The sequence below is a fragment of the Martes martes genome (assembly GCF_963455335.1).
Source record: "Martes martes genome assembly, chromosome: 11".
NCBI lineage: Eukaryota > Metazoa > Chordata > Mammalia > Carnivora > Mustelidae > Martes > Martes martes.
This window is the reverse complement of record NC_137899.1, coordinates 92,139,445-92,165,507: the sequence shown is the minus strand read 5'-3', so window position 1 is coordinate 92,165,507 and position 26,063 is coordinate 92,139,445. Positions and strand designations below refer to the sequence as shown.

The following is a 26,063-nucleotide window of genomic DNA, read 5'->3' as shown; positions in this document are numbered from 1 at the left end:
GCATTTCCCTTTGGTTGTCTTCCTGCAGTGGACCCCCTGCAGGCTGATCGTTTAGAACAGGATGCCTTCTGGCTGGTTTCTTGCCTTTCCCTTCAAAATTTTATCACCTATTAGTACAGAACTATACATCTCACTTCATCCCAAGGAAAGAATGAGCTGGTAGAGTCAAGACTGTATCATTCAAGCTTGAGGGGACTTGATCCTCAAGGTTGTGTCTGTATTGCTCAGAGTAACTCAATTAGTGGTCAGCTGGGGAAGAAAGATTTTTATTGTGAAGCATTGACATGATGCTTCATAGGTGTCTTCCTAACATAATTGGAACTTTTGCATAAATGATATGTAAAAGTCTTCAATTTATAAAAGTTCTGTGGGACCCCAGCAGTTGCGCTCTTGTCTCATCCTGGTTCTTATGGGTTTAGAGCTATGAGGCCTGCACACAGAGGGCAGTCTGTGTCATGCCCACTTAAACCTTAAATACCACAGAGTGGAAACAAAAAACAACAATGATAAAGGTACATGCCATTTATTTTACTTCTGTCTCATTTTTTTACTGTCCAAGTAGATTTCTTTTTACTTACACTCAATCTAGTGCTTATTTACATTCTCTGGAGGCCTGGCCTTTGGTGACATCACAGGATTCCATCCATTACCACATTACTATGACTTTTCTATTTGTGTGTCATAAATCCAGACTTAACTAAGTTTGTGGCAGTCCCGTGACATAGTGCAGTCGACTGAAATTTTATTAACCCCAACCCCTCAACCAGTCCAGGTAAGCTTTGGGAGTGACCAATCAGAAAATACCATGCAACCAACAAATTAATTACACCGCCTACTATATTGACTTTCTATTTAATTGAATTCGGGGATAATATTTCTAGGAGATTATTCTTGATCATTATTGCATTTATAATTATCAGTATCATTTACAAAACATTTATCATGCTTCTTATCTCGTTTTAGGTCACCAGTCTCTTCAGAAGATCACGGTAAGAATCTGTCTTACTTATACTAATTCAAGATTAAAAGTTGAGTTCCATTCCTTGCATTTCACTGTCAGAGGAAGGAATTATTCAAGGAAATGTTTCTAAGACATTGGCCTTGTGTTTTTTTCCATGTGAAATGTCATGCACTTTTAAAAACTCCGTGCATCCTAGCTAAATGTGATATCTTGTAATATCTTCAAATCCATTATAACCATTTTGGTTGACAAATATTATGAAGCTTAATGTATCTACCTGATTTTTGTCCCATCACTGGATACATTTTGTGAGTTGGGGTTAGCCATGTAGTTTCTCTGCATCACAGATTTTCATCTTTAAAATGAGAGTGTGTAGTAGGTACTCCCAAAAGTCCCTTTAGATTGGATGTTGGAATTTGCCAAAAGTAGTAGAAGTCTGAAATGAACCTAATCACTAGTGGTGTGAATTGTTACCCCACTGAGGTGAGTTATTCACATTTAAGACACAATTATTTCATTCAAAGGATAAAATGTATAGTTTTTTCACATCTACCTTTGGGAATTCATTTATTCAGTCAGTCATTCAAAAATGTTCACCGAGTGTCTACAGTGGGTCCATGATACTATATAATCATGTTATGCAAATATGCTTTTGGGGCCCATCTGCAGAGACAATGGGGTATGTGACAGAATTTCCCCCCTGAAAGAGCTTTGAGTCTAGTGGTGAAGGGGGTGGTAGAAAGACCCATACCTCCTGCAATATAAAGTAAAATATGATTAATCTTACAAAGGGGAGATACACCAGGACTCTGAGTAGTACTGGCATTCCTCCTAAGTAGTGAAGGGCACCATTTGCATTCAGCCAGCTAAGTATAGCACAGGAAAGCTGCTGTCAGATTCCTTCTTCGTTCCCTTATTCTGTTCGGTCACTAAATTTTATCAACTCTGGTTTTCATATTTCTTTTATCGCTATTCTCTTTTCCATCCCCACTGCTGTAGCTTAGTGGCTCTCTGTGTCTTACTTAGACTTTTAAAATTGCCTCAAAACTGATGTCCCCACCCTAGTTTTCCATCCTCTAATTCACTCTACCCTTGGAGAGCACCACACTGTTCTTCAGCAAAAATCTACTCCCATTGCCTCTGGGTTGAAATTCTATCAGTAGACCAGTCGTTGTATTCAGCTTTCTGTTATTGTATTTTAATGTGGAATGGAAATCCTAAATGATGGAACTTTTGTTTCTTTCTACTGCTTTTTGCTTCTTTTGCCATCTTTTCCCCTTTCTTCTACCCATGCTGAATATTCTAGCCATGTGGTATTGCATCTGTTTTCTGGAACTCACCATGTGTTCCTATTTCCTGTTTTTATCCATACTGTTCTTTCTGACAGGAAGCTACTCCTTGTTGCAATATACACGGTTTATACTTACCAGTCGAGACCTTGCTAATAATCTCATCCTCTCTGAGAGCTTTCTGACACACTTACCATTTACATGAAATATTTTTCTTCTAGAATTTAACACATAAATTTGATGCTTGATTTACCTGTCTCCCTGCTAGGCTGTGTGAGTTCTTTGATCTAAATCCCAACAAATAGCAAACATTCAATAAATGCTTATTACGTGAATGAGTTAAGGACAAAGAGAGGGAGTTTGAGGCAGGCATATTCTGCCATATCATAAGATCTCTCACAATATTGAAATGAAGATATATCACATTCTCTGAAGATCATAGGGCAAATCATGTGTAGACCTCTTAAATCAGCTTAAGGTAACGAACCACCTAATGATGACCTATTACAATGTGCTACCCTGCTCGCCAGTGTTGGTATGACTAGGTTTTTTATTGCATATTGTGGGATCGTTGGGCTTCTAAGTTCCATTGATTCTAAACTTGTGTTTTGTTTTTATTTTGATCTAGGGTTTCCCTAAATGACTTGTTTGCTTTGGCCTTCCAGTCTATTAGAACTTATCCCCTATTTCCAAACAAGGAGTGTGGGGGGAACTTCTGAATTGTCATTCTGTGGTTTGCTAGTAATTCTTAAGGGGTTATGAGCTATCTCTGAGGGGGTGGTGGCATCCTTGGAAGTCCTTGAAAAATGTCTACCACCAGAAAGACTTGCTCAGTATGAATAACCCATTAGAATTAATTATTTTAAGAACTATATATGTGATTAGTTAAAGAAACATTATCCAGATATGAGGGCTTTTATATTTTTATGGCTTCAAAAGTTATTACATGTCCATGCCTCTTAGTTTGATTCTGCAACTTCCAAAAACTACTCAAATATGTAATGTGAAATTTCAGTGCTGATTTGTCTAATCTTTTTACTTTTCCATCATCCTCTAGCCCAGGTATCCTTGGAAAATATTCTTTTTTTTTTTTTTAAGATTCTATTTTTTTATTTGACAGACGGAGATCACAAGTAGGCAGAGAAGCAGGCAGAGAGAGAGGAGGAAGCAGGCCCCCCGCTGAGCAGAGAGCCCGATGCGGGGCTCGATCCCAGGACCCTGGGATCATGACCTGAGCTGAAGGCAGAGGCTTTAACCCACTGAGCCACCCAGGCGCCCCCTTGGAAAATATTCTTATCCTTATCTTTTATCACCAAGATTTTCTACTAGCACTTAAAATATGTCTTCTCATGCTTATATATTTTTAAGTGTTTGTGTTTTCTGTGATTCACATTAAATCTCCTGAATATTCTATCAAGTGATAGAATGATATTACATTTGTACACCACAATGATATTACAATATGCATGCTTTTAACAATGGTAAGAAGTAACATTTTTGCTTTCTCAAACTTAGCGATAGAAAAATTGAGGCTCATTGGGCAAATGGACTGTGAAATTGGGATATAAAGCCCCATGCCTCTTGACTTTCTATTTTGTTAGCTTACTTCCAGTGATCTTACTTTTCTCCCTAATAACAGTTGCTCTGGCTACCTTCAAAACAGATTTGTTCTTGAGAAAATCTAATTTTCCATAGCCCAGTATACCTGGCATTCTCAGTTCTCACAGATTACCTTTATAGGAAATAGGCTTGAATATCATGGCTCTGTCATTTACCCTCTCATAGCCTCCACTTCCTTGCCTGTAAGGTGGAGCTTATCATATCTACCCTGCCTACCTCATGGGATTATGAGTTTAAGTGGGAGGTCGTCTGTGAAATCACTTTCCAGTTGGCTAAAAGCACCCCAAACACAATGCTCTTATTGTCCAGGCACGGATGAGGTGTGAGTTTATTAGTGATGTTTGCTGAGCATTGCGTTCTGTCTTTGAAAAGTTAAAAAGTGTCCTGGGGGTGGAGGAGGGGCAGAAAACTGCTATCATTAAATATTGTGTTTTCATCAGAAACCTCATATCTGGATGAGGAAGAGTGAAATGGTTAATACACAATGCAGCTTATATTAAAGGAAAGATACAATTCATGATTAGATGTGGGGTCCTATAGAAAACTGGCCATATAAGGCATAAGTGAAATGTAAAATGTTCTAGTTGTATAATATAGTATCAGAGTCATTAAGAATAAAGGCTACAGTAGACACAGTAGATGTATTATCCTCAATTTTTTAGTGGGGTAAACAGGCTCAAGGTACTTAAATACCTTGCTTAAGATCACACAGCTAGTAAGTGGTAGAGTTAATTTTCAAACCCAGTTCTAACATCTACCTCTTGCTCATTTATGTACCCTGTCTCTGGAAAACAAAAGAAATGATTGTCCACATTAAGGTGAATTGATAGAATTATTGAGAGGAAAAAAAAAAAAAAACCCTCCCTCTAACAAGGGTTTATTTACTACCATGTAAGTAATCTCTTTTTAATGACGAAACAAAACAGAACAAAAATCACAGCCTGTCTCTCCTGCTGGGAATGATTTGTCCCTGTAGAAAAAGTAAATACCAGTGTCACATTCTCTCATAATTAGTTAACTGAGTGAAACGAAGCTTCAGGGAAACCTGCCACACCAAATCCCAGTGGAAACATTACATTTTAATGTTACAGCTGCAACCTGGAGTCCTAGCCCTTGTCTGAAGATAAGCCTGGCAGTGATTGATTGCCCTGCCCTGGGAGTTTACTGCCTATCACCTCATCATTTAAATTGCCCCGGGAGCCCTTCCTGTGCCCAGGCTGCTTTGCCTGAGCTCTCAGATTCTGTTCTGTCATCTTAGGCTGCTTATTTTGGGAGCCCTCTGTGAATGCCTCTCTGCCGCTGCTGCCTGGAGTCCTACGCAGGCAGACTGTCTTCAGCTAATGTCTGCTCACTTCCCAAACACAGGACGGTCCCTGACTCTCTTGCAAGGCAGTGCCAACAATCTGATCCCCCCCCAACCAGTGGTCTGAAGCAGGCATCCCCTTCCTGTCCTCCCTCCTAGACCTGTTGGCAGTAATGGCTCTCACATTACATGGTAGCTTTTTTGTTGCAACGGTAACCCACTGGACAAGAGTAGGAGTAGCAGGTATCAGGAAATAAAAAATTTTAATGACCACGATCACTAGCGTAAGTGCCCAAAGAGGAGTCTCCTATCCGACTTGGACGAAGTTTTCCTTTGCAGTACGTTGTGCAAAACAAAAACAAAAGAGAACCCAAAAACCACACATTGTGCAGTGGCCTAAAGCTTTTTCATATATCAATAACTATCTCTTGGCTCAAAGTCATAGATTGATTTTTTTTTCTACAATATAAACATACATGTACATATATGCTGTTTCACTGATACAATGTTCATAAAAATGTACAAAACATTTGCCAGCTCCATTTAAATGATAACCAAAAGGAACTACGGCTTGCCCAGCCCCCAGCCTAAGAAATAAAACATTTGCAGTCATCTAGAAGCTTCTTGTTTCCCTTTGTTTCCAGTCCCTTCCCTCTCCTGCAGAGATACCTCTATTCTGCTTTTTTGCTAAGAATTTCCTTGTTTCTTTTGATCATTTTACTACATATACACATATTCCACATAGGAATGTGTGTATATATATATTCCAGATTGTGTGTGTGTGTGTGTGTGTGTGTGTGTGTGTGTGTGTAGATTGGCTTATATTGAACTTTCATAAATTGAATCCTGTTGTAACTTCTTTTGTCCAAAATGTTTTTGTGATGCATCGTTGTTGAGTGCCTTACTGAATATATTTATTTCATTAATTTTTCATGCGTAGTATTCTATTGTATGAACATATGTTTATATTTCCAAATTCAAACGCATGTTTGTGTAGACTCCAGAGTTTTTGGTTTTGTTTTTTTTTGCTATTGCAAACAATATCATTATGAACATTCTTTTTTATAACTCCTCCAGCTTCCATATATAAGCATTTTCCTAGGGTTTAAACCTGGGGATGGCATAGTTAGGTGGTAGGTTATACACCTATTTAAGTTACCACATAATGGCAAGTTGTTTTCCGAAGTAATCATTCTAGTTTACCCTCAAACTACAGTCAAGAAGAGTTCCCGTTGACCCACATCCTTGACAACACTTGATGTTGACTGATGAAAAATATTTTCCCAATCTGGTGGGAATGGCAAATGGTATCTTGGGGTTTTAATTTGTGTGAAATGATTACACATCACATTAAGCATTTTTCGTATAAGCCATTTGTGTTTACTTTTCTATGAAATGTCACTTTATTTCTTTTGCCCATTTTGCCCCCCCTCCGGGTTGTCTTTTTCTTAATGATTCATAAACATCTCTATGGATTCTAGGTAAAGGTTTTTTGTTGGCTATGTGTTATAATTTTTTTTCCCAGTTTGTGGTTTATCTTTCCAAACTTTTTTGAGGAATAGGTATTCTTTAATGTAATATAATCAAATTATCAATATTTTCCCTATGATGTCTACCTTTGGTATGTCTTTAAAGAAATCTTGTCATAGGATAGAATATCCTAAGGATATTCTCCCATTATTTCTTCTACTGTTTTTATAGTGTTAACTTTCAATTGTGTCTTCATTATCTTGGAAATGATTTTGTGGTTTGAGAGAGATAAAAGTAGTTTTATTTTGATTTTTTTCATGTATGTACCAGTCATTGTTATTTATTTCCTTCGCTGACTTGCAAAGCCTATTCTATCTTCCCCTCCCCTATATGTGGGTTTCTAGACTCTCTTTTCTGTTTTATTGATCTGTATATCCATTCCTGTCCAATGCACATTGTTTTAATTGCTCTAACTTTGGTAAAATCTTGCTATCAGGGAGAGCACATACTCTAAAATTTGTTCTTCTTCAACAATGTCTTAATTTTACTTGGACCTTTACTCCTTCCTATAAATTTTAGGAGCCCTTCATCAAGTTTTATTTCATAATTTTCATGGAAGTCGCATGAATCTATAAATCAGTATAGAGAGAATTGATATTAGAACAATGAGTCTTTCCATCTCAAACCATTTCACTTTACATTTAATTGTTTTTTTTTTTTTAAGACTAACTGGCCTTTTGAAATGCCTGTCCATAGAATTTCTTAATTTTCTTCATGAAGGATTTGGCCATCTGTTGTTAAATGTATTCCTAGTTACTTTACACATTTTGGTGATCTTTTATATCGTAAAAATTGTATTTTCTAGGGGCACCTGGGTGGCTTAGTGAGTTAAGCCTCTGCCTTGGGCTCAGGTCATGGTCTCAGGGTCCTGGGATCTAGGCCCGCATCAGGCTCTCTGCTCAGCAGGGAGCCTGCTTCCCCCTCTCTCTCTGCCTGCCTCTCTGCCTACTTGTGTTCTCTCTCTGTGTGTCAAATAATTTTTTTAAAAAAATCTTTAAAAAATTTGTATTTTCTAAATGATCATTGTGGCACAGTCAAATGAAATTCACTTAGAATCTTCTTTCAAATTTCTTGTTTCAAAATCTTGGTTCAAGACTCCTGCTTAAGTTTCACATTCATAAACTCTAATTCAGGGTTCTTTTATGAGGAAGGAATTCTGCAGAGATATTATCATCTGCAAGTAATGAGAATTTTGTTTCATTCTTTCCAATGATTATGCTTTGTTATATATTTTTCTGGTCCTTTCTGTGCTGATTAGAACAGTACAGTATTGAATGAAGTAGAGATAGATAGTGTCCTTGATTTGTTCCTGATCTCAGAGTGGCTGGCATCCACAAGTCACCAGTAAATGTGAAGTTCACTAAGAGGTGAACAGCCCTGGTGATGTTGGTTGCTTGTAGAGAGCCTCTTCAGGATTTTTCCCTTGCAGCCAAATGTGTTAAATTCAACAGGTATTAGAATTTTTTTTTAAGATTTTTTTTTAAGATTTTATTTATTTATTTGACACAGAGAGAGAGATCACAAGTAGGCAGAGAGGCAGGCAGGGAGGGGTAGGGGAAGCAGGCTCTCCACTGAGCAGAGAGCCCGATGCGGGGCTCGATCCCAGGACCCTGAGATCATGACCTGAGCTGAAGGCAGAGGCTTAACCCACTGAAGCCACCCAGGCGCCCCAGGTATTAGAATTTTAATGAATGCTTTTTTCTTTATCTTTTGAGATAATGATTTTTCTTTCTTTGGTATTATGGTGTACTTCATTTTCTAGTAGAAACCAGTATCATATGCATGAGATAAATTCAAATTGGTTATTATATTTATCTCCTTTTTATATTGTTGGATTCAGTTTGCTCCTATTCTGTTTAGAATTTTTGCATCCATGGTTGTCCTTGTGATGGGCCTCTCATTGTCCTTTCTATTGTACAGAGCACGTATGATATACCTAGCTTTATTAAAGGAATTAGAAAGTATTTCCCTGTTTTCTAATCTTTGGAAGACTTTTGTGTAACACTTGTTTTATTGATCTTTGGAATACTTTGAAAAATCCCATCAGCAAAACTATCTGGGGATGTCATTTCCTTGGTAGGAAAAAGTTCAATCACAGATTTGTAGTATGTGTTTATAGAGATAGTCAGATTCTCTATTTTTTGTTACTGGTAACTTTTTTTTTTTTAAGGAGTTCATCTATTAAAGTTTTTTCCATTTTTGGCATTAAATTTTTATAATATCTGGTTATCTGTGAGATCCAAAGTTACATCTGTCTTTTCATTTTTAATATTGTTCGTGCTTGCTTCTCTTTCTTGTGTCTTCCCCCTTCGCCACCCCCCACAGGCCTTGGAGCTCTCATTATTTTATCGCTTTTTTCAAGAAACTGTTTTTTAGCTGCATTGGTCTTATTGGTATTATATATTTGTTTTCTTTGTTGTTGGTTTCTTATCTTTACGATTTCCTTTATTCTAATCATTTGGCATATTATTATACTTTGTTCTACTTCTACTTTTTTCTAACATAGACAATTTATTTTTTCAAAGATACTGATTTATTTGAGAGAGAGAGAGAGAGAAAGAGAGTGCACGCATGCATAAGCATGAGGGAGGGGTAGAGCGAGAGGGAGAAGCAGGCTCCCTGTGAGCAGGGAGGCCTGTGCGGGGCTCAATCCCAGGACCCTGGGATCATGACCTGAGCTAAAGGCAGAAACAACCGATTGAGCCACCTAGGCACCTAACACAAACAATTTAAGTATACGAACATTATCTGAATGCTTTCCCTTCTCTGTACATCTCCTGGAATTCTGTTTAGATGCCTGATAGACCTTTTGATGCTATCCTGTATGTGTCCTACTCTCTTTTATATTTTATTTCTCCTTGTTTCTCTGGAATGCATCCTGGATAATTTCTTCAACATTGTTTTCTTGTTTTTTACTGATTTGTATTTATGTGTTTTAGATTATTCTTTCAGCCACTCATTTGCTTGGACCTTTATGCACCAGAGTTCTTTAAGTCCTTCCGAGAGGTTTGCCAGTCACCAAAGAAAACTACCAAACTTGATTAATTTAAATTAAATTCCCCATTTGTGAGTTTGTGTGTGTGTGTGTGTGCTTGTTTGTTTCTTGTTTTAGCTACATAGGGAACACAGACATTAATTCAGAGTGCACAGTGTTCAGCAATAAATTCACATAAGAGTTTCCTTGTTTTGGGTTTTATGTCCACACAGCATCAAGTTTTCTTGTTAAATCCTTTGTAGGCTTTATTATTCATTCTGTATTGATTTAGCTCTTCAGGGGCACAATTTTATATGGGGGTCTATTTGGGCAGGTTCCTGGCTTTATCTTCTGTATCGCGTGCCTCACACCGCCATCAAAGGGTGGCTCAAAATTCTCAGCATGTCACAGAAACCTTTAGGGCATCAAGTAGTTTGGGTATCTGCAAATCTGCTAGGGTCAGTGGATTGACTTTATTTAATGGGTTTATGGATTCCTTACTGTCTCTCTTAATAGTAGGGAATGAGTGTGTATGATGAGTTTTACTTTATTTTTGTTGTAAAATGAAACAAATATATAGCTGGACATAATATGTATATTATACATTATATATATATATATATGTGTGTGTATATATATATATATATATATATAATCATGGTAATACACTCATAATCATCACTCAGGCCAAAATATGGAATTCCTTCCATGTGTCTCCATCCTATATGCATGTCTCCAGGCCTCTAAAAGTAACCACTATCTTGGCTTCTGGTTTTGTTTTGGTGTTTTTTTTTTTTTTTTTTTGGTAGGGCTTTGGGGTCTTTTTGCATATCTATAAAATCTTATTTCTCACTCTAGTTTTATCTAGCACACTCTGGATACTATAGTTTAATCTTGCCCATTTAAAAAAATAGTATGTCTTTCAGGTCTCTTTTAAACACACATTCTCCATCTATTCTTTTCTTTTACTTAGAATTTATCTTGGAAGTGCTCAGGCCATTTGAACTGCAGACTTTTACAAGGGGGATTTGGCTGAGTGAATGAACACTGACACACAGAGGCTTGATCAAACTCAGGTCTCATCTCTTTGGCAAGTCTGTTGGTGAGAATGTGTTATTTGATCAAGGACAAGTGATGTCTGGATTTTGCTGTTTTATTGATGTCCAATACCTAGATTTATTAATCGAGGTTATAAAATTTGCTGTTCTAATTCTACTTTTGGGGATTTTCCAATTCTGTCATTTTATAAAGAGCCACCTCATCTCCTCTAATGTTTGATGACTCAGTGAAACAGGCCTTCAGGAAAACAAAATAAATGTTCAAGTCTGTCCTTTTATTTATCTGGTTATCAAATTAATTAGTTGAATCCTTATGACTGTAAAAAATGACCAATTTTCAAAAATCTTGACAAATCATGATTTCTTTTTTAAGTAGGCTCCATGCCCAATGTGGGGCTTAACCTCAAAACTCATGAGATCAAGAGTAGCATATTCTAATGATCAAGCCAGTCAGGTGCCCCATGAATTTTAACATATTTCATGGGCTGCAGTACATTCTAGTTATTATTCTCATTGAAGTTTAAATTTTTCTGTTTGGCAAGAAGGAAGTCCCTTCATGTTGACTTCTAAGTCCTCCTAACATTGCTCTAATATTCTTAGATAATTTCCTGGATACCCAACATAGCAAGGTGTTTCAGGCTCATCTTTTTGTAGTTTTTGCTTTTTGCCCTGGATGCCATTTCTCTAAAACCTCTTAGATGCTTTCAATGAAAAACAGTATTTCAAGACCAGAATTTGGGCAGTAGATACTACTAGTTCATTGTTTCTTGTTGAGATAAAATAGTTATATTTGCGTTCAGGATGTGTGTATGTGTGTGTGTGTGTGTGTGTGTGTGTGTGTGTGTGTATTCGTATATACATGCTCAATCTTTTATTTTAGCCCACACAATTCAATTAGAATTACTGAAAGAAAATAAAAGATATTTCCTTGCATTTTTATTGGTTTATGACATATTGGTATTAAAATCATATAGCCACTGCACAGTATAATTTCTCCCTGTTAATATTCATTTTTTACCTAGGTGCAGAAGTAACTAATTAATGCTCATCACAAGTCTTTATGTTGAAATCTCTCTAGTTATTTTGATTTTCTGAACCACATTTTCCATGAGATCCCTTAGGAAAATCTCTTGAAAACATTATCTTTTGGGTTGTAATAGCTTTCATGTAATAGCTTGTCTGGGACTTTTACCTTAAAAATTGGTTGTGGCCCATACAGACTCATCATGTCACATGTGGTATAAAGCATTGCTTTTAAAGTCTGGATATTTTCCTTATAAAATTCTTTTTTTTTCTCCTTTGTCTAGATACCCAAAGGATTTTTTTTTTTTAAGACTTATGTATTTTAGAGAGAGAGCATAAGCAGAGGGAAGGAGGGAGAGAGAATCTACAAGCAGTCTCCCCAGTGTGGGCGGGCTTGATCCCACGACCCTGAGATTATGACCTGAGTGGGAACCAAGAGTTAGCCACTTAACCTACTGAGTCCGCCAGGTGCCCCAAGATATTTTTCTTTAATGTCCAATATTTTTCTGAAAATATACCTTGGCATAGATCGTTTTGAGACATTCCTGTTCTCAGGTACATGATACACGATTTAAATATTCTGTTCAGTTTTTAAATTCCCAACAATATTCTTGAATAAAATATTTATATGTGTTCTCTTCTCTTGCTTTTGTTTTCTTCTTTGGGAGCTTCTTTTGTATGTTTGATCTTATCTGTGTATCTTTAACATTTGTCATTTCCTCTCACTTTCTTTTTGCCTTTTTCCTTTTTTATAAGTTTCATTATCTGTTTCTTCTACTTTTCTTAAGACTTTATTGGTTGAATTTATTTATTTCTTCCTTCTAGGTTGTCTTCATTGGAAAATGATTTTTTCCCTCTTATTTCTAGTTCTTTGAATGACATCATTTCTGAATTATTCTGATTAATGCTATTCTTGGTACCGTGTATCACTTTACCAATGCCATTAAGGTCATTTTAAATAGTATGCTACTATTTTTCGAGCAAGTTTTTGTGGAACACTTTCATTGCTTCTAGGATTTTATTGTTCTTTTTTCTTTTTTTTCCCTAAAATAACTTCATATGATATTTTACTTTCTTTGCTATTTTTATACAAAATTCATTTTTCTGAATTGTGGAAAGAAAAAATACGTTCAGTTAGCTATTCTCACTTCAGAAGGCTCTTTTTTCTATGGGTTTCATGTCCCGTTGAATTGTGGTGGCTTGCTTTCTCAGACTTCCTGGTTTTGATCCATATCCTCGCTTTTATTCAGACCTCTTCCTTTACTCCTGTTAGCCGTATTCAGCTCAGCGTGTATTCCACTCGGAAAGTCAGCCTCAATCCTGACTTTGGGTCCTGTCTTGAAGAGGCGTCCTAGGCGGTCAGTTTTGAAAGTTCCCAGGAGTTGCGATGCTCTGGGCACTTCAGTTTTTCCTGGGGCCCCTTGTGCGGATTTGTCAAGCGAATGGGAGCAGCTTCTGAGGCTGTTCTTATACGGGTGCCCTGGACTTTTCGAGGACCACCTGTTGGCTCTTTTGAGGCATTCCTGCCATCAGGATCAGGTGTGTCAGCTGCCCCACTTCCTCCCTGTGCTCTCCTGTGCAGACACCGGGAGAATTCAGGTCTTTGGGCTGTTAATGGCCTCTCTCCAGCCATTTGTAATCTTGAAGTTTATGAAGATATCTTGTTACCTTCTTTTGAGGATTGACCATGTGTTTTGGTTCTTTTTTTTTTTTTTTTAAGATTTTATTTATTTGACAGACAGAGATCACAAGTACGCAGAGAGGCAGGCAGAGAGAGAGGGGGAAGCAGGCTCCCTGCTGAGGAAAGAGCCTGATGTGGGGCTCGATCCCAGGACCCTGAGATCATGACCTGAACTGAAGGCAGAGGACCAACCACTGCGCCACCCAGGTGCCCTGCGTTTTGGTTCTTTTACCAAGTTTCTCTGTCTCTCTCGGTGGGGATTCAGATGGGCAATATGGAGGGCACTTGTTGTGTTGAGCACTGAGTATTGTATGCAAGTAATGGATCACTAAATTCTGCCCCTGAAACTAATATTACACTCTATGTTAACTAACTGGTGTTTAAATGAAAACTTGGGAAAAAGACAAAAAAGAAGCATTCAAAAATTCTGCTGCAACTATTACCACCACCTTCCCATATTTCCTGATTTTCTTTTTTTAATCCATCATTTTAGCTTAAACTGTTAGGGAAGATTAGTGTCAGTGATTCCCCTTATTATCAAAAAGAGAGTCCTATATTCATCTTTATTCAAATAAAATTTCAACACCTCAATAGTTATATATATTTTTAAATTTCTGATAGCCCTGAAATTAAAAAATTAAAACAAGAATACTTTATTTTTGAGAAACTCAGAATGGAGGGATTAATTAAGTTTTGTGTCCTTGTGTTTCAGCCAAATAATTTCAACTACTCCTTTGGAATTATGTGGGATAATAGACTCTGAGGCATACTTAAAACTTAAAAATATGTCAGTGTTTATTAAAACTTAATCAGTGCCAGGTGTTGTCCTAAGGTGTGTTCTGTTGAGCCTTAGAGTTTAAATGTTTTCTTTTAGGTCACACCAAATGAGTGTATACTGAACCAACTACTCCATAGATTTTAGATATATTTGGTCTACAAAACAATCATAGTAATACTATTATCCCCACTTTACAGATGAGGAAACTAAGGCACAAACCTTTTAGGTGACTTGTCCAAGGTCCCATGCATAACTGGTAAGGCTTAGAGCTCGGATTTACACTCAGGTAATCTGTCTAGATCCAGATCCCATTCTCAGCCACTCCTCCATACAGTCCCTCAAAAGCATTGCTAAGTGTTGGGCTCATGTAGTAGGAAATCTTGATTCTTTCGGTTGAATGGAGAGCTCCTAATTACTGGGTGGTAATTCATCCTTAACAATGAGGTATATATTCTTTCCATAGCAGTGGCCAGCACCCTTGATGCAGAATGTTTCAAAGATGTGTTCTTGATCCACTGCTCCTATCCTCATACTTCCATAATCAAGGAAATGGTTTCCTCGATCAAGGAAACTAATCAAGGCAAACAATTCCCTGCCGATAGCATCCATTTTTAAAAGGGTAGAATTCTTGAAAGGTAGCTATTTCCTTAAGGAAATATCATAACAGGAAGACAATATTATGAACAGAATAGTAGTGTAGATTATGAAAGCTGGATGTTTTTTACTTTTATTTTAAGCTGTTTATTAGTAAAATGCAATGAGTAAAGTAAACTCGGTAGTGATACAGATGGAAACCTCACAGATCTTTAATTGCCTCACTGGGAAGGGTTTTCAATATTGCTCATCACAGTGTGCCACTCTGCAATGACTTTGGGCTGGCTAATGCAAAGTTGCTAGAGTGTTCTTTTTTTGCCCCATACTCTGTTTCTGACTATGCAATCCCCCATTGGCTTTTTAATTAGATTCAAACATTTGAGTGCTCACTTTTGAGGCCCTTTCTTACCCTGGTCTAGTTCATGTTGCTTTAGTGAATTATTTCTCCTCCCCAGCTTGTGGGCCCTTCTCCAGGTTCCTCTTCTTTATATGCACCAAGCCATATGGCTTGTATCACCTCCTACCATCTCTCTGGCAGACCACCTTCATTGTCTTTCATTCAAGTCCCCTCTTTGGTGCCCATTAATTCCCGCATGTTGGAACCACCTCCATAGATTCTAGGGACAAACAATGATGAATTTTCCTGACAACTCAAATGCCCACGATTTTCCCTTCCCTATTCACTTACTGTTTTTTTGAGTGTATTCCAAATTTCTCCCCCCATGGGTGGTGTTGCCCTTCTTATTTGACTAGGAGCCCAGTGAATAGAGATGTTGCCCCATGCTATGCTGTGCCCTGGCACAGAACTGATTTTCTCTATACAAATCTCACTGTTACATTCGCTGCTGTATGTGGTGTTGGCAAACAGAAACTTTCAATACACATCTTTGAATTCCATTGTAGCCTCATTAACATTGTTCCCTGTTGTAGAAGATAGGTTAGTCCTGGTCCTTTTCCAAAGAAATTCAGTTGGTAATGTGCTGAAAAAAATGGCCTTTTATGGTGGTCTCACTGGGTGCTCCCCAAAGACTGTGTGAAAGGAAAGGAATAAAAATGACAGCATGCTTTTCTTTGGCTTGCCTTCTTTCACATTTCCTAGGAAAACAGACAATCACTGCTGATTAAAAAAACAAAATAAAACAGAACAAGCAAACAGAACAAAACCCAAACCCCTGGGCTTTCCAGAATCAGGTTATATCACTTTCTGTGTGTCCTGACCCTGCTCCTCTCTCTCTCCTCCCCCCTTCTTAAATCTCACTATTGACTATAACCACATAATCCTTTGATCCTATGGTTTCTTTGGAGGGCTTTGTCGGTGACCATCGTCTCATTATCTTTTGAAGCCTCATTAGAGATGAGTATGTTGAGCAGGAGGAGTGCTCTTTACTAAGATTCACCTACAACTTGGCTTGAGTTTCCCTGGCCTCAGAGAATATTCCAAGTACTTAGAACACCACAAAATAAGAAAATGACAAGAAAGGAGAGGGGAGGGGAGAAAGCTAACCCCCTGGTTTGCTTGTACGCAGACAGGTCAGAAGAGGTCATCAAAGAAGGTTGTGTGTCACGGCTGCTCTGGTCTCAGATGAAGCTGTCACTGATCTCATGCCTGTAGATCGGTCACTTGTCCCCCAGGCACGTGTGTGAAAGGGCTTGGCAGCTGCCTGACTTGGTCTCCATGTAGTCATCTGTAAGAGCAGAAACGAAGAATCAAGTTGTGCTTACTTTTTAAAGTTTACCGTGTTTACTTAGGCCCTTTACTGTATGAAATGATAGGACCTGAGCCGTGTCTACACCCCTGTCCCCAAGTGGCTGAGCAGATATACTGACGGTGACAGTAGTATGGTCCTGACAAGGAGGTCATTGTTACTCCATTTGTCTGTTGTCTACTTGACTAGAGAAACCCCAGGATCCAATGAACACCTTTTCCCCAGTGAGTTCCGCCGAAAGCTTCTTTGTTCTTGTGTTGCCTTCCTCCCGCCAAGAGCTATGTGGGTGCTGGTGACCGCTTGCCCTGAATGACAGTCTTGGCCCAGGCCTCCCTTATCATGCTTACCTGTTGCAAAACATGAGAATGTCTTCTCACTTTTTTAGTCGGTTCCTGGAAGATCAGCCCTGCATATTTCGCAGTGTTCCATACTGGCGCATTCTGGTTGGAAGAGGGTTTTTTTGTGCGAATTTTTGTCTGGCCATGCTCTCTGCACTAGCTGCTTAGAACTGTAGAAATGGCCATCAGTCCAGCTCGTTTTCAAGCTAATGAGGTCAACGAAATGCTGCCCCATCTGGCCAGCCTCCTGAGTCAGTCCTCATCTTCTTGGTGCACTCCGGGTGCTCGGCTTATCGGGGCACAACGGTTGCAGCTACACGCAGCAGGCCTTCTTCTGGTCAACATGGTGGCACATGGCGCCTAGAACCAGTTCCTTCCTACAGCATTTCCTTTTCCCAGCGCTTACATTTCTTTCTGTAGCCTCCCTCGTCAGAGCTGGGGAAGCATAGGGCACGGAGACACTATGGCTGTCTTCCTCATGGCTGACCAGGGAGATGAAGGCAAGAGAGGACCTCTTTTCACCCCCTAATGACACCCTAGTACTGTCTGTCACCAAGTGAGGGAGAAGTGTGGTGTCCTGTCTTGGAAGTGACTCTCGCACGTGCTAGGTTTCCATCTTGGCTTTGCCACGTGTAAGCCATGTGGCCTCGAGCAAAATGACTTAACCTCATGAAGCCTCAGTTTGTCATCCTGAAATGGGGATGATGACAGTTATCAGTACCTATCTAGCAGTTGTAGCATGAGGATTAACTTAGATAGTATTTAGCTCCGTGCTTAGTGCATAGTTGACTCGCAAATGTTCACAAAAGAAAGGGACAGGGCAGGAGAGTAGATGTGCCCAAGAGAGCAGGAGGAGCTATCAATGTCAAATACCCAAAGCGGGAGTATCTTTTTCTATAAATAGACCTGCTGTGTCATATTTGCATGGACTTAGGGATATTCTTCAAGCATACGGGCTTCTGATTTTGCTGGAACTAAACACATGCTTCAGGTTACACCCCTGTGGGCAGAGAGTGACTCGTTTTGTTCTGGGCAGTGGACACTTGAGCGTGGATGGTAGCGGCGGGCAAGGACAAGAGTGTTGTCTCAGAGTGGGGAGGACCCGGCCCGGCCCCAGCTCTGTTCTCCGCAGGGTTGGGGAGTCTGGGGTAGATCATATCCCCTTAGGCCTTGTCTCTTCAGAGATCAGGCAGAGCTGGCCACCATGTAAGGCATCTTCTGTTCTCTAGACTCAGGCCTCCGAGCCACAGAAGAATCCTGGGCAGTGAGATACACGAGGAGAACCCCCAAATGTCACCTTCAGTTTTGGAAGGGTGTTTGGGAGACACCCATGTCCTGCTTTCTATGGGGCAGATGTGTGGATTGCTACAAAGGAGTGCTGGTCTTACTATTTCTGCTTTTGATGATGACACATGGTGACGTGATGATGACACATGGCCCTGCTGTTTCCACACCTCGCCAGATTCGCCTCCTGAAAAGAAAGAAAATCAATTTTGCAAGTGCATAAATGCCGCAGGCCGCTTTCACACTGGTAGCTTTCTTTAACAAGGTAATGAAATACGTTGCTATTTAATTATGCAGTTTCCAGCTTTTCTCCTGACAAAGCAAGGCCCCTGTGCTTATCAAAAAAAGGATTTGTAATCAGCCAGAGCCCACTCACTTTTGTACAGTCTGGTGACATTTCCATCCGCTCTTGTGCCCCACTAAGTAAAGGCAATGATTTCAGCCATTGCCAAAAATAATAATAATAATAATAATAATAATAATAATAATAATAATTAGAGGTGGTATTTAAGACCACAAAAAAGGTCATGGAAACCAAATTGTTTGTGTAGCTGCTTGTTGTATTTCTCTGACCGTGTGCCTCTCTGGACCCCATATCTTCCCTAATTCTGCGGGCTCCTTCTCAGAAAGCATGGCTCACCCCAAGATGTTCTTTGGGCCTCTGATTTCCCAGTGGTCTTTCTAGTTAAGCTCCTTTTATATTTGAGGAAGAGAGTGATAGTCTTGCAAAGTTGGATTCTGAAAATGGAGTTGGTGAGTGATTTTCAGTGACTTAAAAAAAAAAAATTTTTTTTTTTGGCCTCATATCACTCTCTGCATCTCAGAAGCTGTTCTTCCCGGATGCTCGCCTCACTCCCTCCCTGCCTCCTTTCTCCCTACCCCATCCGAGATATCCCACTTTCTCAAGGGAAACTGCTTATCGCTTGTTTACCCGTGCCTCTACACCAGCTGGACTTCTCCACAGAAAATTCTCCACCCATATTTTCTGCCAATGCAGATCTTCCCTTTATGGACAATTTCTCACAACTTCCCTAGGAAATTATTCCGTACGCTACTTTCTTTCCTTAGCACTCAGGGGCTCTGTGCGGATGTGTAAGGACACATGTGTTACTTTATAGATAACTCTTTTTTCCCTTAAGAATACAGAAGTTCCTAAGAAGAATGAAGGTTTAGTTTTCATTTCTCTTCACGGCAATTGGTAAAATCTGTTCTTTAGTAAATATCGTGGAAGATTTGCCCATATACTAAAGCCTGTTCTATTTTGTATCTTCTGAGCAAGCTTCAGAACTAACCATTTACGTTAGAATTCTTACTTTTAAGGTGTGATGCTGCTGAAGTTAACTTAGCAGAATGTTGAAGTGAAAGTTAAAACTTATTGTTCATTTTTCTGAAGTAACATGCTTAATTTTTCTATGCTTTCAGTTAATACCTGTCTAATCTGGGGAAGGTTCAAACTTAGTCTTTGATTATAACTTAGGTACAGGTACAAATTGTATTTACACTTAAAGTGAAACAGGCTGTAGAAACTATCTTTTAAAGAAGATTGTACACTTTTGCTCCACATGCGTTTTGCTGGTGTTTGTCCCTGAAAGCAACCTTTGCTGTGTTAGCTCCTCACTGGTTTTAGTTGTGTTTCAGTGAGGAGTGTTTTGGCTAAACCTGTTCTTCTTAGTTTGAAAGGCCTTCATTGTCCAAAGTGGTCAGAGTGCTGCTAGGCAGTGATAAGGTACTTTGCGTGCGTCCTGATGACTGGATGACCCATAAACCCATCATCTTTCTGAGCTCCAGAACACACTCCTCTGTACTTGGATCCCGGCCTCAAACACCATTTCCCATACACAGTCTTGATGTTTGGTTAAAACCAATAACCATCCATCACTTTCAGGCCAGGTCAGATCTGCTCACAGCTATCACAGAATGAAATATGAGCACAGCTTTGCAACCCAAGTTCCTTTTAGAGGTCGTGAAGGACACAGCTACAATTTATCAGAGGAATTCAAGGAGACCTCTCATAGGAGGAAGGCGGCCCAATGTTGAGAGGTGGGATGAGGCGGAGGTGCTGAAGATATCTCCAAGGCCCTCAGTCAAAGTCATTATCAGCAAAGTCTAGCTTCTACTTGGCACTTTCAAGGGAGGCGAAGGAGGTCCGTATTTATTAGTTCTTCCGTTTCTCTTAGCTTCTCAGGATTATAGCTTTATCATTCACATGCTGGGAAAGCAAAAAAAAAAAGTTCATCAGCCGAAGTTAAATTCTCTTGACACTCTAAAGATGGGGGACTTTTGGAGACGGCAAGAATTTTGTTTTAATCTCTTCCATCACTAAAACAGTTCTAGCGTACTATGAATTTTAATATGTACTACTTTATTCACATGTTAAGAAGGAGAAAGAGTGTTACCGTGTACTATGATTATTTGGGGTTCATGAATAGGAATTTAGTAAGATAGAACGAGAGGAAAACACTTTACATCCATGAAAAATCCTTCCTGTTGGTGGAGGCTTAATAGTTATTGGACAGAATAGTTGGTGGGATTCTGTAATATTAGCACTAAAAAGGAAGTGATATTTTTCTAGTTTTAAGGGAATAGTTGATTATTACTTTAGAAGGTGGGACTGTATTTTTTTTTAAATGTTGGCTACTATATCCAAAGATGATAATATTAATATATCATTACTAGAGAACATATTAATTTTGCGTTACACAAATTCTCAGGAGGACATTTTCAAGAACCTCTCTCATCCCTCCTGTGACTGTTTGGCATGTATTTTACACAGTTAGCTGAAAGTAACCTACTGTGACTGGGGAAGACTGGGGAAGACCTGTGAACTTGGCTTCTCTAGCCCACTGCTCAAAGCAAATTAACCCATGAAATTTCTCTTAACACTGACCTAAGGTTTACAGCTGATGTTCTAGGAAATAACCGTTGCTTAGCAGAAGGCTCCGATTTGACCCATAATATAAATATTTCTGGTTTAATGAGATGCTTACCATGTTGTTTTGCTGCATCTAGTAAACACTATTAGATGCCTGAAAAGATAGGAAAATAGTCTAAACTCCAGAATTGTCTGCCAAGCGTAGCAGGGGCCAGTACAGTGGGCTTTCTTCCATTCCTTAATAAGTCTTCCTTGATTCAGGGTTGGAAGAAGATTGAATGATAGCTCACAGAATCACCAGACCATAAGTATCAACCAAGCACTTCATGTATTTCTTGTACTAGACTAATTACATATATTTCTTGTACTAGAGTTTTTATTGAAAGATGGGATATAGACAAAAAGAAGTGAAAACACAGTTCATGTGCTTGTGGCTTAAGTGCAGAGATGGGCTTTCCACATGTGAAACAACCAGAGAATGATTTCACAACCACAGGTAAACAAATGGGGTGTCAGGGAGAGACATCTGGTCCCTGCGCTGTTTATAGCTAATTCCAGAGGGGAAATAAGAGAAATGGAACCAACCGCTTCTGAAGGGAGCACGTCCTGGTCCTCTGGCAGCAAGGTGGAGGTTTCCTGCCAGGAGGGAACACTGGATAGGGGGCTGTTTGTTTTTTCTCCAAACAGGAAACTCCTTCCATGCCAATAGTAGCTTCAAAAGGATTGCTGTAGCAGATGGAAAGAACCCATATGCATTCATGCATTCAATTAGCAGGGACTAATTCAATTTGAGGATTAACCCTGTCATTAGAGAGAAACAAAACCTATTTAAGTCTCCCGTCTATGGTTACACACTCTGAGCACCATTGGCACAGGTGGTGGTTGAATATCAGACCATTGTAGCATTTCATGGCCTTCCGATGCCGCTGATAGATTAATCCCACTGAGGAGGAGATCCTGGAAATGTGTGCTCTGAGCCCTCCATTCTGTATTTTGGCAAAGGAGGAGAAGCTGGTAGACCTGGTGGGAGGGAAATGGGACTAGAGTTTGGTGAGTGAGTGCTTGCTTGACTAGAGGAGGAAAAAGAGGAGAGACGGTGTGTTTTTTGTTTTTTGTTTTTTTTCCTACATCTGATTATTAAAGAGAGATTCAGGGTAAAGCTTACCTTAGATAGAATTCTTAATTCAACTCAACAAACACTTATTGTCTTCATGATCTTCTACTTGCCTTTCTTCCTACTGTTCCAAAAAGCTGATCCTTCAGATAAGCAGTTGTCAGCCTTTTGTATTTTTCTGCTGAGATACTCATGACATAAAACAGATGACATTGTGTGCAAAACATGCTCTCATAGAGGACACAGGTAACAAAGGCTATTATTCATGGCCATTTCCCAGACCTAACCAAGTCAGTGTCAACCCTCTTACTCAAAGCACATCACAATGTAAATGCATGATGTGACAGACTGAGTTTTCCAGAAACAGTCACAGCATTGTCTCCCATCCTACACATCCTTCTTGCAATATGACTTTGACATTCTTTACATTGAGATGTGGGGTCTGGGTCCTCTTGAATATGGGCAGACTTAAGACTATAGCAGCAGAAGTGACACCCCATGATTTCCAAGGCAAGGTGACTTCCAAGAGGCTTTCTTGGGATGATTGCTTTTGAAACCCAGTCACCATCTTGGGAGGAAGCCCAAGCAGCCATGAAATGTCAGGCTCAGGGAATGAAAGCTCTCAGGTGAAGCCAGCACCCAGTCTCCTGTCCTGTATAATCATCTTGAAAGTGGATCTTTGAGCTCCAGTGGAGCAGCGCACCTGATGCCAGGTAGAGGAGAGACAAGCTTTTGGCCGAACCTGGCCCACATTGCAGATTTTTGAGCAAAGCAAATAATTGTTTTGTTTGAAGCTACTATGTTTTGGGATGATGTAGCTCTCCAGGAGTGCCTCGCAGTTATGCAGTCACAGAGAGCTGATAAAGATTTGTGAGTCATTATAAGAATAATCTTGAATTTGCTCCAATATATTAAAAACCCTCAGTATTTTAGCTATTAACAAATAATTGGCACATAACTTATTAGCGGTTGTCAAAACCTCCTCTAGGCTTACATTAAAATGCAGAGGTCTTTCAAAATATCTAATTCCTCCTTTCTCTCACCTCATTGTGTTGAGCATGGCTATGTAAAATAATACTAATTACAGTCATTTTCATGAGCTGCTTCTCATTTATGCCTCATTAGCATAATTTGCAGTAGTTATCCATGCCATTAAATGAGTGTTAGTTACCTTTGCCGTATCTAATGATCATACTAAATTCGTTTTGGGGAGCTAAGCCTTCACACTTTGTTGCTCATGTCCCATGATGGACTGCTTACAAAGTAGAAAAATTGGACAGAATGCTTCTGATAAGGAAAATGCAGGAAAGGCTCTGCAGAAGTAGGTATCTAAAAGAAGTAGGCTCTTGGGCAGCTGACAATGCAAGCCATCTGGTGACTAAGTAGTACATAACTTTGAATAAAGGATAAGTAGGAAGATGCCCTTCATGATCAGATTAACAGAATTGTGAATGCAACATCTGCCCTTAATATTCAGTGTCTCCTTTGGCATAAAAAGTCCTGGACCTTGAAGCCTTAAACTGACTTAATTTGGCATGGGATGCATTCATGAGACTTTTACTTGGGGTTGTTTTAGTTTTTGCCCACCTTGCTCCAGGTTCAAGGGGAAACGGCATGGTGGCAGGGATTCTAACATAGGGGTCAGATGCAATAACGTTAAAGAAAACGTGAAAGAAACAAAACAAAAACAAAAATAAAAATAAGAGTCTCTCTTTCACCTGGATTGCTAACTATCTGTGTGACCCTGGAAAAGTCCATTTACTTTTCAAGCCTGTGTTGTCATCTCTGAAATGAGAGGTTGAGGCTAGAGCCCAAAATAGTTCTGGAATGTAGAATATGACCACTTCTGAAGAGACAGTTCTAGGACGTGTTTCTTGCTTCACGGATGAACTATTTAGGAGTTAAAAACTATGCAGAATTGGGCAAAACCAGATATATATTTATGTTTCTCAGTGCTACAACTGATTTCTCCCCCAACCCAGGTCTCTACAAGCTATTCTTTGTTCGATGGTGGGTGGTTGTACTTTTAATTTCTTTCTTCCATAATTTTTTGAAAAATGATTAAAGTGACTACTATCATTCCTAGGTGACAAACGGTTTGGAAACAGAATATTAATTTAAGAACTGAGAAATAACATGAAAATTTAAACTTTTTAAATAGACCTGAGTGTACAGAGTTGATGTAGTTATTTCAGGTGATTTATTGAGAACTCATATACGTGACTTTGCCAAGCCCTGTATACTTTTTATTAAATATTTTTGTTGGCACAGCAAAAACTGCAACCTTAAACTCTCCCTTTGGAAGTAATCCTATGCCAAACTCTACAGCTGTAATTGGCCTTAATCTAACCTTCTCATTTCATAGGTGAGAAATGGTTCTTTTTCTGTGTTACGAGGTCAAAAGCATCAGGATTCCATGATGTTCGTTCTGCACAGGAGACCAAAATAGTCAGTCCTCTGTTCCTTGAGCTGATTTGAAAGGCAGAGTCCCCAAAGAACTGACTTTATCTTCATTTTTCTAACAAGAGAACTGAAGGTTGGTAAACTATAACTTGCCCAAGGTTACAGCCAATTCATGGTGCTCCCAGGGGCTCACAAGGAGTCTGACTCTTAGCTTAGTTATAATGTATCCCTTTCTAATTTGGACTTCTTGCCAAAATGCCAGTTCCCTGAGTTTGCTTTGTACAGAGGTGTCCCCAGAACCTCGAACAGGGCCTGGCACGGCAGGAGCAGGTGGCCAGCCAAGTGACCCTATGGGTTGTTTTGTCCCTCTCCTGATTCCAGCAGGTAGCCATTGTTCCTTCATGCATGATGCCTGAGGATGTCCAGACTATTGGGAATAGAGGCCCTAGAAAGAGAGACTAAGACAGAAGATGGTGATTCCTTCCCGGCAGTCCTGACTTCTCAGTTCCAGGATGTTTACTAGAGAGCAGTTTAGCACTGAAGGAAAAACCAGCCATTTCATATGAATTAATGAGTCTGCTTCTAAGCTCTAAAAATGACAAACCTCACAGTTCTCTATCCCTTACTCTCCTGCCTAACTATGTACGTTTCTGTGATTTAATTGTCCAGGAAACCTGCTATCCATCTACTCAATTGCCTTTATGTCTCATCAGCAATTTGACTTACCCTCTTTGCATTTGGGATCACGATTTCCCCAGTTGCAAAGAGTTTTGGAAAAGGCAGGAAGGCAAGCTTGGAGCTCAAGAAATAATAAAGAATAATACTGTAATCATAACAATTCATTATTTGTTTTTGAAGCTTGATCTTTCAGAAGGTTATTATCTGGAGTTGAATACTAATAGACCCACGCTCTCTTTATGCAGAGGAGATCTTAAACAACAGTGTTCATGGGGAAGGACATTAATCAGGAGAGAGAAGTGAGCCTTGAGTCTAATAATGTTTGCATAATAGCTACCCTTGGGTGTATTGCTTGACTTAAGAATAAATATCCCTGCTTTCCATCTCTAGTACAATTGGAAATTATTCGTGGTTATGATTCTGTTATGTGATCCTCTGCCTGTTCATGGGGACTTTAAATCGGGAGGCTGCTGGAAACCAACAAGCATAGCAATACCGTGAATGAGTCTGGGGTAGACATTTAAAGAGGCTATAATATTGGGCAATCTGGAGAAAATGAGCAGAGAGCAGGTCATAACTCTCTTTTCAGGAGGGGGAGGCTGGGGTCAAACTGGCATGGTTGATATTTAGATGCTTCTCTGGTTTACTTTTACCTCTGCAGTGGTTTCTCACCACCTGCAGGATAAACTCCAGTGCCTCATCTTGACAGAAGAGGTGCTCACCGGGGAGGGGTGGGGGTCCTGCGACTTGGCAATATTTATCTGCAGCCGTTCCCCACCTCAGGGAAGATGATACACAGCTCTTCGCGGGTTCCCTGAGACATCACAACTTAACTTCCATGTCTTCGTTCGGATCCT

The 26,063-nt window shown here is 39.5% G+C and overlaps 1 protein-coding gene across 1 annotated transcript in view; it reads left to right on the top strand.

Annotated features, from left to right (window-relative positions):
- The window catches only part of DGKI (diacylglycerol kinase iota), a gene marked incomplete at its 5' end in the record, with an annotated part of 432,789 nt that overhangs the window by 384,402 nt on the left and 22,324 nt on the right, over positions 1-26,063 (top strand). The window contains one exon of the mRNA XM_080818743.1: positions 964-989. Within this exon, the coding sequence (XP_080674869.1) occupies positions 964-989 (26 nt within the window). The remainder of the gene's footprint in view (positions 1-963; positions 990-26,063) is intronic.